The sequence below is a fragment of the Dryobates pubescens genome, chromosome 8, assembly GCF_014839835.1.
Source record: "Dryobates pubescens isolate bDryPub1 chromosome 8, bDryPub1.pri, whole genome shotgun sequence".
In the NCBI taxonomy this organism is placed as follows: Eukaryota; Metazoa; Chordata; class Aves; order Piciformes; family Picidae; genus Dryobates; species Dryobates pubescens.
Genome location: NC_071619.1, coordinates 20567370 through 20581262, shown reverse-complemented (window position 1 = coordinate 20581262; position 13893 = coordinate 20567370). Strand labels below are relative to the sequence as shown.

Sequence of the window (13893 nt, the reverse complement as noted above, 5' to 3'; positions counted from 1 at the left end):
TATCATCTTCTTTATAGACAGAAAGAGACTGAGAGAGGAAAGTGATGCGCCCAAAGTAACAAAGTGGATCACCTCCAGAAATGGCAACACAGCCTTTATTTCCTGGTTGCCAACCCTTTAATTTTTTTTCAAATATTTACCATATGGCTTTCTGAGTACGGTTGATCTCAGCAGCATTGATACCCACATATATAGTACAAAACCAAGCCTAATTTGTGTGATACTGGGACCAGGAGATGCAGTCTTATTTCCAGCAAAAGGGAAGATCTTTATCTGAGTAAGGGTGATATACTTTAGCCAGCAGCTAGTGGGAAAGAGATTTCCAGTATTTGTTTTCCTCAAAGTACCCCAGGTAACTCTAGGTTTGAATGATGGCTCAACCTCAGTGACAGACTGTTGTAGGGGAAAATATTTGACATGGTTATGAATTAGCAGCAATTAAAAATATATTAATGGTGAGAGGTAGATCCAAAGGTTGAATTTTAACAGCACTTAATAATTAGCCATTTTGAAATTATCAAGGTGAATCAGTAGAATATGTTATAATTGAAATAGCAGCTTAATTAGAGATTCAATGACAAGATTCACACTAACTACAAGGTATCACAAATTAGAAAGTAAAATAAAATACACATATATACATAGATGTAACCACTAAACATATAAACACACACAGAGAGTTATTTGGATACAGTGGAACATATCAGCACTCACATTTATGAAGTATAATCAAGCACATAAGTAAGCAGAGAAGCGTCTGCCTTACTTCAGATTGGTATGTGGCCCAGGAAGTGGGTGAATCACATCAGGCCTCCAGTGACAGGGGGACTGTACCATCACATAGATGTCACTTCAGCTATCCCATCTGGGATTTGAGACAGGCAATTTGACAGCACAACTTGAAATGGAGCATGAGTTTGCAAAATGCTTCTCAGTATCTATACATCATCCAAGAACATCTATTGACAGATATTGAGGAAATAATGAATGGCTAAATGGGTCAGGTCAGATTCTGATGCTCTTCCATGAATTGGGTGGTAGGTTATTCCTCAGACGCTCCCCTGTCTTCAAATTATGCCTTGTAGCTGATGCTCAGAGCCAAATGTCAGGAGGCCAAGCCCACCAAAGTACACCAGTGGAAAAGCTTGGAACAGAAACTGCATCTTGAAGCTCTTGCATCCTGAATTGAAACAAGGAATAGCACAAAGAGAAAAAAAACAGGGAAAGAAAAAAAGAGGGAAGGGAAGGAGAAGGGGAAGGGGAAAGGGAAGAAGCGGAAGGGGAAGGGCACTCTCTTGAAACTACCTTCCTTTATGTAACATCTGTTCTTTTACAGCAGCAGTGCTGTCTTGTAGTTCCATTGGTAAAGAATGTTTACATATTTATATTCTGTTTAAATGCATCCTAATTATCTGGCCATGACATTGATAAAGTTGTTCCAAATGGAATGGTAAGTGTCATGGATGTGAAGCAAAGGGAACATCAAATTTAACAACTATATCATTGAATTTTTCCTTACAGACAGGCAAATTCACGCAGTAAGCCTGATGTGGTATGTGTGACTGTACATTAAAAGCAGGCACTGCAAAACATCCTTCTTCAGCCTGTCAGCTTGTTTTTTAGATAAAAATATATCACAAGAACACACTGAATTAAAAGTTAACCATGAGATACAAACACATTCTTCTGATCAAACCATAAAGCCTAAAGACCATGCACACCTTAGCCTCTTTCCATTTTGTTTGCAGTTCCATTTTTACTACATATATTAATTCCTCTTCCTCTCTTCTATGCTAGAACATGAGAAATGTAAAGTCCAAAGTGACCTGTGCTTGCGACAACTGAGTTCATGAGGATTTTTAGAAGTGGCTGGTTTGAAGCTTCTCATGCTTGGAGCAATCCTACCAGGTTATCTCTAAGACAACAGAGCCTGTTGTCTATATCAGACTAGATACTAGGTCAAACAATGGAACTGGGACCATAGCCTGGATTTCTCCCCATACTCTTTGCAATACACAAACTGTAATAACAACATTACATCTTTGTGTGTCCCTTGTTCCATACTATGCAGTAAAGTGCAAAGCCTGCACTGACAACATTCTTTGATGTACCTTAGCCATTAATTTTTTTGTCTCACCTGTGGTATAAATACCACACTGATGTCCCGTCCCTTCCTTACTGCTGAGATCACCCTTCAACACCTGGACACTGAAAGTCATATATCTATAAAATGCTGATATCTGGCACATACTATGAGTTAAACACTCATTTCCTGTTCCCATTTGAGCACAACATGTAGAGGAAAGCTGGACACGTACTAATACAAACCCAGGAGTTACTGTATGACAATTTTTTATTTATCAGTATCAAATTACATAGCAAAGTAATGAATGCAGTGTCAGATCATCTTTTTGAATACTGTAAATACAAACAAAATCCACCATATTGCTTAATTATCCAAAGTAAATTAAAAGTTTAAAAATGTGCGTTTCAGAGATTCCGTTTGGCATATCGTGTAATATATCCTGCATAAATATTTCTGTACCTCATTTTCACTACGTGTACCTTAATTAAATACAGCCTCTAAAAAGCTCACATAGAGGAGACAGAATTTATCTATATGTTTATGTTCCTCATCAATGCATGCCCGTGCCCTGAAATCACTGAGTACCTATCTGCTAGCTCACCTGACAGATGAATGTGACTGCACGTAGAATAGGGCCAGACCCTGCTTCCTCATAGCGTCAGACCCAAAACTGCTTGCTTCAGTGCGAGGCAACTGAATGCAGGATATCAACCTTTGAATCAGGTCCTTAAATTATTGACCAAAGAGCTATCCACTTTCATGGAAGCTGGGCTGGATCTGATGGCCAGATTTTGTACACTCTAATACGTAAGGAAATCCCTGACGCATTTAGACTGCTCCTTACACTAGTGTGACTCCACTATGAAGAAAGAACAATTCCTGGTTTATAACATTAAGTGACAAAGTGAGGTCTGTTGATTTCACGTAAGTTGAGTAGGATTTGGCCACAGCTGGATACAAACTAGGTAATTCAACAGAAGTATTTTAATGGTGTTAATCAGCAGAGTATTTTATGTTGGACTTCTTTATAAACTGTGTAAACAGAACAATTTTTCCTGATGGATGAAAGAAAAAAGCTTTATTTAGCACTGTTTCAGAAGTTTAAGACTACTGAGACATTGTAGTGGTATGAGAAGGAAACCACCATAGAAATATGTATTTTGTTGAGAATGCAATGAACAGAAGTACAGAAGCGTTGATGCAGGTAATAGGAAAGATGAGGAAAGGGAAGGAGGAAAAAATCAGGCAGCAATCCCATGGTGACATGGGAGTTACTTTTGATCCTTCCAATTCACCGGTATCAGTGGAAGTCAGGCTTCTCTGGGAAGGTGCAACCTGAACGCTTGATAATTACACTAGCTGCGTAATGTCCAGCCCGGATGCACTCGGTCACTGGCCGGTCATAGACGAGCTGTGAGAGAAAACCTATGGAACAAAGAGGGAGGGAAAGAGAAGGAATAAAACGGTTCATTAGTTTTTTGAGTGTATCAGCTCATGGCACATGGCAAAGCACTGAATATTGGCCTAGCTGTATGTACATAGCCTGGCTAGTTTAAATTTAGTATTGCGCTGAAGTATTGCTGTGCTGGAGAGCTGCGCTCTTACTTCTACCTGAAATCTCCATTTGGTAGCTTCAATAAACTAAAGATTACCAAAACTAACATTTATTAGTGTCCTTCTTCCCAGAAAGAATTCCTGATTGCTCAAATACCATATTAAAAATGAAGTTTTCCTTGTTGAGTTCCTTCTGTTCATACTGGCTAGAGTTACAGCCCCATACCCCTGTCACTGTATGAGCTTTGCTCAAAGAAAGAGGAAAAAAAAAATCTAAAAAAAGAAATATTATCTGTATTCACAGTTGCAAGTGTTCACAATGAAAAGGAGGTGAGAAATTGTTACCTGATGAAGAAAGATAGGTGACATCTGTTGCCCTGATTATGGGAAATACCTAAGATTTCAGAAATCATGGGTACCTCTGAACAGGTCAGGTACCTATGTAAAGAGCAAACTGTATGCAGATCCAAGCACCTCTCAGAACCGGGGCACTTTGTTAACTGCTTTAGCTCACAAAGCCCTAGCAGGCATGGCTTAGAAAACTGGAATCCAATCACTGGGAGCTGGGTGTTTGGAAAACCAGAGCACCTTGTTATATAATATAAGCAGAGTCCCAAAGAAGAGATTATTCATTATGTACCAGGAAAAGTTAAGCACAAGTGGCACCAGAAATTTTAAGAACCGAGCCCCTCCTTTCTGAAACATTTTTGTCTTGGGTGAAACTATCGTGACTGAAAGCATGACAGAACTTATGGCAGAGGTGAAACATGTTTGTAGATTTGGAAGAGGTTTTCAAGATGTGAAATTTAAAACTCATCTCTGTCACTCTAGAGGTAATGCTTTGCTTGCTTTTATTTTGCTTTTTAAGGTTTCAGATGTATCTACCTTCCTCATCCAATCACAGAAGAAAAGTGAGACTTGCCCAGAACAGCAAGAATTCTAGCAAGCTGAAACATATTCTTTCCAAAGGATTCATCCACCATTTCAAGCTCCTGTGTCATGCTCTGACAGGCTTTGGGCCTTGACAGTACAAATCTAGTCTTGAAACCATGTCTCTCATAAGTACTATGTAGCTCACAGGTAATAAATTCTGATGCACTACAAATTTAGATTCAAAGATTCTGTTTCACTAGCTTGCTTTCAAATACACTTTCTCTGTTCAGCTTGGTTACTGTTGGAACAAAACCCTCTACATTATATTGCGATGCACTCATTTAACCTCTCTCCTTTTCTAAATATTTCCTTCTGTAGCACATGAGAGCATACTTTTAGAAGATGATAAAAATGTTATCCTATGCAGTAATGTCTGCTCCTTGAAGATTGAAAAGAATGTAAAGCATGAAAAATGAGGTTGGATTAATGAAGGATAATGCTGGTGAGTAACAGGCCCCATCTTCATGAATTACCAAGATCTATCTTGGTTTCTCAGTCATGACTGATAGTTAGAGGAGGCCTAGTTGATGTGTAATTTGAACTGCACTGAATGGGAGAAGAGTTTGAAACCACTAAATCTATAAATCAAATGCTTTTCTTTAGAAAGTAGGCATTTTAGTTGACAATGATGAGAAAACCTAGATGTCTCTAATATCAGTACTTTTCTAGAGAACTCCATGCTAGCTGGAATCCACAGAATTGACTGACACTATCTGGAAAAGAATGATTGCTTCACTAACAAAAGTTAAGCCCACAAGTACCAGTGGAGAAGACGGGAGTTTTCAGTATATGAAGATGAGAAACTGAAGCAGGAAGAAACTGTGCTATGAAAGATATCACTGATGGCAGTCAGGGGATGACAGACAACGTGACTATGACAGAAGGATCCAGCTGTAATAGTTGGGTAACAGTTGGGAAATCCAAACAGTATGCCTGGCAAAAATCAGACCATTTCTGAATAGTAATATGAAAATGGTCTGCTCTCCATTAAATTCACATGCATTCTTAGGAGAAAGTTTCTTGGATACATGAAGAATGTTAATAATTAAATTTAAACTGCCTGGGAGGCAGGAGCTTGCCAGTGTGCTTCTGGGTGGTTAAAACTTGAGAGCAAGTTGTAACTGTTTGTAAAATGAAGCTGTTAAGACAGTCCATTTCTGACTCAGTAAGTATGGAAGATAGACTGGGAAGGCCTCCAAAGGCAAATATAAGGCTTGGTTTTCTGCAGAGCACGAATTCACAGAAGGGTTTATACAAGAAAGAACACTGCTCTATGTTTATGATCAAGGCATCAAACATATATGAAGACAAGAAAATGCAAGGAACAAAGGACCGTAAAACATGAATTATTTTTCAATATCAACTAGACAGAGACTGTCATTACCTCCCAGGTTCACTGCATTTTGAGCTAGTATGTACTTTTTGTTTTCAGTGAAGCTACTTATTTATTTTGATCCAAGTGAAAGCCAAATCAGGTGAAAAAAGCATCCTGTTCTAATTGGGGATAGAGAAGAGAGATCTCTGTGATTTCAGGGTGGTAGAGAAATGACATTAAGTAGAACTGTCATAGATGAGTTATGTAGAAACTGCAGTAAGGAGTTTGCCCTCAAACCATTCATGTCTGTTGAGTTTCTCTTAAAAAGGTATGCATTTCATAGATGAAATAGAAATAGAAGTATCTGACACAATATCACATCAAATGACAATACAAACATACGTATCACAAACACAGAATTACATCACATACTAAGATGAGGCAGTAGGGAAAGCAGAGCCCAAGGGAATGAGCGCCAGAAAGCACTGTTGCTTGAGCTGAGAACCAGAGCACTCTTATTAGGTTGCCTGCCTTAGCTGTAGAACGTTCTTTTTTAATTAATGCAGTAAAAAGCAACATGGTCAGAATATAATTCAAAGTTGCCTCCTCCAGGTACTGTGCACATACTCTCATGGCATTGATTTAGACCTTTAAGTTCCAGCTGAAGCAGCTCCAGCCTCACCTGTTTTTCACCATTTCTTTGTGGCTTCTATAACCTGACACTCTGTCAAAATGAGCCGAATTAGTTTGAACAGTAAGCTGTTGAACAGTAGATCTTTGCTAACCCAGCTGATTTAAACTGAAGTGGGTTAGTAAGTACTCAAACAGCTCAGCCAGTGAGCAGGCAGTGGAGGGAAGATGACAAGCAGTTGAAGGCTGTAACCTCTTTAAGGTGCTATGGCTGGAAATACAAGGAGATAAGTAAACGTGGCTTCAGACTTACTTCACACTCCTACAATTTCATAGACAGAAAGAGCAGGATTGAACTCTGATCCTTTATCATAGGCCTGGGATTACAGAACTAGATCACCCCAGCACATGCTCATGTAGCTCAGAAACTATTTTAACTTCTGCCATGGCCTAAGCTAGTTTATGGCTATCACTGTCATGGATTAAATAAAGACAACCTCACGTCAAAGATTCTACCAAAAGAACTTCAGGCAATATTGTCTACCATCTTCTCATTGCAGATATTTTGCACTAGTGCTTCTACACTGCAGAAGCTTTAGATAGTGTTACATGCATTGTGTACCATTCTCTTCATAATAGAACACTGAGGCAAAAAATAAACTCAAGGCTTTTCCATTAGTCTGCCTCCTGCTCTGGCATATGACGTGCTTGTTGTTTATTAAGTAAGAGAAATGACAGTTGCAGGATGTCTAGAAGGCTACCTTGTTGTAATTAGCCATCTTGGTAAACTTTCAGAGTAGACTGGGATGCCTTTTGTTCCTCACAAGCACAGATAGCCAAGTAACCACCTTGTACCTAGTCATGGTAAGAACTTTGGAACTGTGTCCAATTCATCTCACTGACTGAACATCTTCTTAAAAGCATTCCCAGATGATACAAGTGTTTATAACACGCCAATAGCTATTTTTGTCTCCTAATTATTTCTTTTCTGCTCAGTAAAGTGTCTCTGCAATGACTTTGCTCTAAAAAGCGTGCCTAAAATAACTGAGAGTTAATCTTTACTACCTCCAGCTTCCTTACTACGTACTCTCAAAGACAATGTTTATAATTGTCTGGTCTGCAAACAGGAGGGATGGAAAAGTCACGTTGCTTTCTTCCTTATTGTGCTCGCCACCAAATGAAAAGTTCTGTAAGCCAAGTACCAGAAGTGGTGCTTGAGCCTCAAAATCCAGACCCAAGCCAAGGCTCTCACTGAAACCAGCTCAAATCTCTTTGAGGATGTCAATATAAGTCTGAAAAGGCACATCAAGACAATCCACTGACTGACACAAAAGTTGTTGTCTTTAGAATAGAATAGAATAGAATTAACCAGGTTGGAAGAGACCTTCGAGATCATCGTGTCCAACCTATCATCCAACACTACCCAATCAACTAAACCATACAACCAAACATCCTGTCAAGCCTCGCCCTGAACACCCGCAGCGACGGCGACCCCACCACCTCCTCAGGCAGCCCATTCCAGTGGGCAATCACTCTCTCTGTGTAAAACTTCCTCCTAACCTCCAGCCTAAACCTCCCCTGACACAGCCTGAGACTGTGTCCTCTTGTTCTGGTACTGGTTGCCTGGGAGAAGAGACCAACCTCTGCCTCACTACAACCCCCCTTCAGGTAGTTGTAGAGAGCAATAAGGTCACCCCTGAGTCTCCTCCTCTCCAGACTAAGCAACCCCAGCTCCCTCAATCTCTCCTCACAGGGCTTGTGCTCCAAGCCCCTCAGCAACCTTGTTGCCCTTTTCTGGACACGCTCCAGCAAGTCAACATCCTTCCTTTGTTACCTCTAAGAGCTGAGTTGCACTTAAAAATCATTAAAGGAGAACTAAATTAATTTTCTTGTAGTCAACAAAACAGACATTTTAGAGACAATATAATTGAAATCGGTTTGAAAGTTTTGTTTCCAGATTATCAGAGGTAATTCTAAATGAACACCTAGTGCTAGCAGAGTTGGATAGCAAAATGGGGCTACAATAAGAGAGATTTTAAAACAGTTCTGGTCTGCTTCAGTAATGGTTTAACAACACTTAAAAACAGCTCATGCTGAAGCCAAATGTTTCACGTCAAATTGTACACTTGACAATTAATTTTCATGACTGTTAATTACTAATGCTGTCTGGAAATCCATTTATAGCCTTCGACACCCAGCTCCCCCACTACTAGTCTTTCTCCAGTTTCTCTCACACTTCCAACATTTACAAAATGCCCAAGGCAAAATCAATGTATTTTTAAAAAATGTGAGAGAGAAAAGCAGAAAAAAAGCAATTAACAAATGCATTAATTATCAACAATTAAAATCTGACCCTGATTCAGAGCCCCTCAAAGACATTTTGCTATGTGATATTCCTAGACAATCCTCCTCTTCCAGCTGAACCACGAAGAACCTCATAGAATCCAATGCTAGCCAGGCCATTCACCAGCAAAATTGTCCCAGCTACAGAAAGGATCACTAACAGCTCAGCTTCCTCCTCTTTTTTTTATTTTATTTAAAGTTTCTACAGCTTGATTTGTCAACTGTCTTTTAAAAATTCGTGTTATTCCACCATGGGGGACAGTTGCAAGCACCTTTTCACACTCTCGTTCATGTACAGCATTTATCACAGTTGCTCGAACGCTCATCTATTTTTATGTGATCCCACTAGCTTTCCAGGCCAGCCATCTGGGAAGATGCAGTTTTCAAGAAGCATTACTCTAGCAGTTTAAAGCCTTGTAGCCGATATGACTGAGGCTTTTTTGGATGTCTTTTAGCACTGTTGGAGTAGGTTAACGTTGTGGAAGCACAAGTCTGGTCAGTTGGAATCAGGTGGTTAGCAATGCTGGTGCCAAGATCCAACCAGACAATCTAGATTTTTGTAAAAGATGTTGGCATCAGATGATTCTGCAATATAGTCACTGAAAGACTGTATGTCAACATGCTGAGGTTTCTCCTTTTCTAATTTTGTGGCAGATGGTGGATATTACAGCCAAGAACTGTGGTAAGCCGGAGGCCCTGCCCATTGCTATCAAACCGAATGTTGGCTATTCTAAATGGAAGTGTTTCGAATAAGGGTGGGACTTAGCTTCTGTTTTCCTGTATTTTTGGCACTGTGGTCTGACACATTAGACTTATAGTATATAAGACAAATTAAATGTAAGCATCTTCAAATACACTGTGCTTCTTTCAACCTTTGAACACCTTAGCATTTTCTTTCTCAAAATACAGTGTAGGAATTATTTCACATGTGCATATATATGTTATTAATTGCAAGTGTGTATATGTACAAACAAGCATCTTTCCCTCTCTTTTAAAATGAAATGGCTCTGTGCTTCCTCAGAACTGCAGTGCCAGGCTAATTACAAGTGAGAGAAAAAAGGTTACCAACCCTTTCAGAAAAACAGTCATTTAAGATGTGTATCTAACAAGTGGCAACCTTGAATTCTCACTCTTACTGAAAATAACATTAGGAAACCCTCCCTGACTATACCACTGGAGGAAAGTTTTAATAAAAACTAATTAAACTACAAAAATCTCAAGTGGTTAACTGATTTTAGGGGCTAAATTTCTGGTAATTCTAATTATTCTCTTGTGGCTTCACTTAGTGTTTCACAAGCATGACAGATGACAATGAAAAACTGCAGTTAAATTCATCCTGCCTGACACCATGCTAAGCACTGGCTTCTCCCTCTCCAAGTAAAATCAATACCATGTTTGTGTAAACACGTTTACAGCTTTATTAGGATGTCTCACTCGTTCTGTAACAGCTGCTTGAAGCTGTGGTAACAAATCGACTCAACTCAGTTAAACCTAGAGAGCTGAGTAAGAGGCTCATCGATAAGGTTGTTATAAAAATAAACTGCAGGAGATCAAAAAGCTGGAACAAATAGCCTGGTAAATGTCAATATTTTTACTTCCAGAGAATGACAAAACCATGAGATCAAGAATAAAATGTTTTGGAAGTCTATATTTACTTACAAAATGGTCATGTGCTAAATGCATTTCACCATGTGCAACCCTCTCACATAAACTTCTTATTTTTTAATCACCGGCATGAATACTAAAGCCAGCATGCTTTCAGGAAAAGCAGGGAGTATTGGTATTGCTGTCCCAATCCCTCTTTTTTCTTGATATTTATGGAGGCATTTTGAATACATTGAATTTCTATAAGGATCGCTCAGATGGGTGTACATCTTCCTTAGTCTGGGGTGATAGAGTCATTTATGGACAAAGGCAAATAATACAACTTTGCATTCAATAGACAACTATGAGTAACTGAAAGAAGTGTTCTCTGTTTAGCAGCCTGTTCCTGGAATGGAGTGGAGGTGCTGAATACACAAAGCAAAACAGAAATAAGGATCAGATTCTAATGCTTTAAAAACTATTACATGAGGAAAATGTGACAATAAAAAAATGAAATAAAATTTCACTACATCCCTGTAATTCCATTAGGAAGCAGCTACTTAGGACTGAGTACTTTTATTGCTTTGCAATTGTCATTAACACAGTTTGGATCTACAGGGCCACCTTACTGCAGCTCATCAAATAAAGTGTCATCATACTTCCCACGGCCTTTGTAGGTACTTGGTCCATCAGAGACTCTCGTTAAGGAAAATTAGCACTCTTGTTTCTTTGATGCTTTTGTGCAAGGAGGAATGGTGGTTATAAGTCTGTAGTGGTTTGGTCCTGAAGACTGTGCAATGGATGGAGAAAACTTAGATCCTGATTTGAAGCCTACTGAGATTGATGGGAATTTTCCTATTGCTGGCCTAAGCCTTGACTGAGTACTGTACACCCTTTGGTGGGTAAGAGCCCAAAGCTGGAAGACAGGCGTGGTTTATACTGTGACATCCTCCACGTTAATCATCCTCAGTGAACTCTATTTACAACCTGTTGCATATCACCTCTGTTAAGCTCCCCAACACACCTTATTGCCTAAGGAAACAATCATTTCAGTCTACAATATGCTCCAATAAAGATGTGATGGAGAAAAGTGATAACAAAGTTATAGGTTCTGGTGGCTTGGTCCTATTTATAATTTTTAAGACCACATAATGAACTTTGAGAAATTCTCTTTTGGATCAGAATCTAGTGGGTTTGAGCTTATCTCCTACAGCCAAGATAAGGGAAAAATTGATTAAAACCCCCTCAATCTTATGACTTACCAGGAACATTCATGGCACTTCTTAAACCAAACCAAATACAGGTATTTTCACTAGAAGCATCTTCTCTAGCTACAGGAATAAAACCACTTTCTAGGCTGGTATTTCTCTTTGTTTTTCCTAAAAACATTTCTCAGACAGTTTCCTAGAAGTGTTTCTCAAAAGCTAAAATTCTCCTTAACCATTTTTGAGACAGCAGAATGAAATAAGCTTTCTTTTATTAGTACTTGAGGAAATTTTCTGAGCCTTAGTGGTGCAGATTACTACACCTACTGCTTGGGATAAGAGGAAGAGAATTTCACTAGTTTAATGTAGAAATAATGAAGTTCTAACCATAACAAAACAGCATACTATGCACTATGCCCTACTTGGTTTCTAACATATTAAGTACAAAAAAGGGCTATGTTAATGTAACTTCACAGCTGAAAACCACATACAGAGCAATCATCTCTCAGTAAGGTTCTGTTTGAAGGTATGCTTTTGCACAATCAGGCCAGCACCATGCAAAGAGAGCCAAACCCCAACACTGTGCAGCGGGAAAAGGGTGGCTAGACACCCTACAAATTTCTTGATTTTTGTGGGCTAACTAGCTGACCCTAGCATTATATTAATAATGTTCACACTGCATTATATTAATAATGTTCCCATTTTAATACAGTGGTATTTAGTATCTTTTGCCTCTTCAAATACCTGTTACAATCCTGGACTGATACAAATAATGTACTCATCACCAATAACAGTCCCTTTAAGCAGAGCTGGAGATCAGTGTCAAACATACAGGCACTCCTACTACTACTGCTTTCAACAGGGACCATGTTTTTCTCTTTTTTATTGCAGCCTTCCCCCTTCAAGTATGAGCCCTTTTCAGCATGGGGGAGTGAACAAATTATGGAAGATGTTACTATCCTACAGCTGCAAGTGAATGAGGATTCTGCTAGTTAATGCCATGGCCTGAGAAATACCATCACGTTAGATGAGAAACGGGTAACATATTTCAACGTATTTTAAAATGTCTCTGTGTTTTGTTGTATCTCCTGTGAATATACCATCATCTTAATCTGACACACTGTTTCTTAGAGGACTATATCCTACCCTGATTCCCAGGGGAATGTTCTTGATGATCCAATCTGACTAGTGCCTCTGTCTCTACTCAGAATACATTAAAATAACACAAAAATGTTACCAACAGTCTGCAAGCAAGGTAATAATAACTCATTAAAGTAATTTCTAACCTTCCACACGAGCATTTTCTTTATCATTACATGATTTTCTAACACATGACACATTAGCATAAAATAAAATGTTATGAGGACAGGGATAGTAGGCATGACAAAGTATTTTAAATGGTGATGATTTGCTTTGAGGCACTAAGTCAATTTGTAATTGTCCCATAGCTATTACAGCAAAAATTGGAACTTTATAATTGGTTTTGAAAATCTGTTTTTAACAGAGTATGTTTGTTTTATAAAATGTATGCAACCTATTCAATGTTTATGTCTCACAAACCCTGTCCAGAATGCCACTGAATTTATGGTGATGTAAATTAGGCCTTTTAAAACCCAATTTTGCAAAATACTAGTTCTCCTGCTGTGCACTGAAGTTCCCTTAACACTGACAGTGTCACCGACAGGAAAAAAAAGGTACAGTAGCAAGAAGGATCACATCCTGCTCCAGTCCAATTGGAAACTTCTGAGGGTTTTAATTCCATGCACTGATTCTTTTCAATGGGTCTCACACTTCCACATGTTATGCAAAAAGTGAGAGCAAGTATAGCGATGTTTTATCTTAAATTAGGTCACATGCACTACTGTGTCCAGCTCTGGTGCCCTCAACACAAGAAAGACGTGGACCTTGTGAAGCGTGTCCAGAGGAGGGCCACGAAAATGATCAGGGGGTTGGAACATCTGTCCTTTAAGGACAGGCCGAGGGAGCTGGGGTTGTTCAGCCTGGAGATGAGGAGGCTTCAGGGAAATCTAATAGTGGCCTTCCAGTACCTGAAGGGGGTCTAAAAGAAGGCCAGAGAGGGACTGTTTACAAAGGCCTGTAGTGACAGGATGAGAGGCAACGATTTTAAATTAGAGAAGAGTGGAGTTAGGCTGGACATTAGGAGGAAGTTCTTTACCATGAGGGTAGTGGAACACTGGAACAGACTGTGCAGGGTGGTGGCTGAAGCCCCATCCCTGGAGATA

At 39.2% G+C, this 13893-nt stretch overlaps 1 protein-coding gene across 2 annotated transcripts in view; it reads right to left on the bottom strand.

Annotated features, from left to right (window-relative positions):
- Positions 1-2321: 2321 nt before the first annotated feature.
- ADK (adenosine kinase) overlaps positions 2322-13893 on the bottom strand; it is a 287668-nt gene continuing 276096 nt past the window's right edge. For both annotated transcript variants that reach the window (XM_054163190.1, XM_054163192.1), the window contains exon 11: positions 2322-3511. In XM_054163190.1, coding sequence (XP_054019165.1) covers positions 3387-3511 — 125 coding nt within the window. In that variant the 3' untranslated portion in view covers positions 2322-3386. The remainder of the gene's footprint in view (positions 3512-13893) is intronic.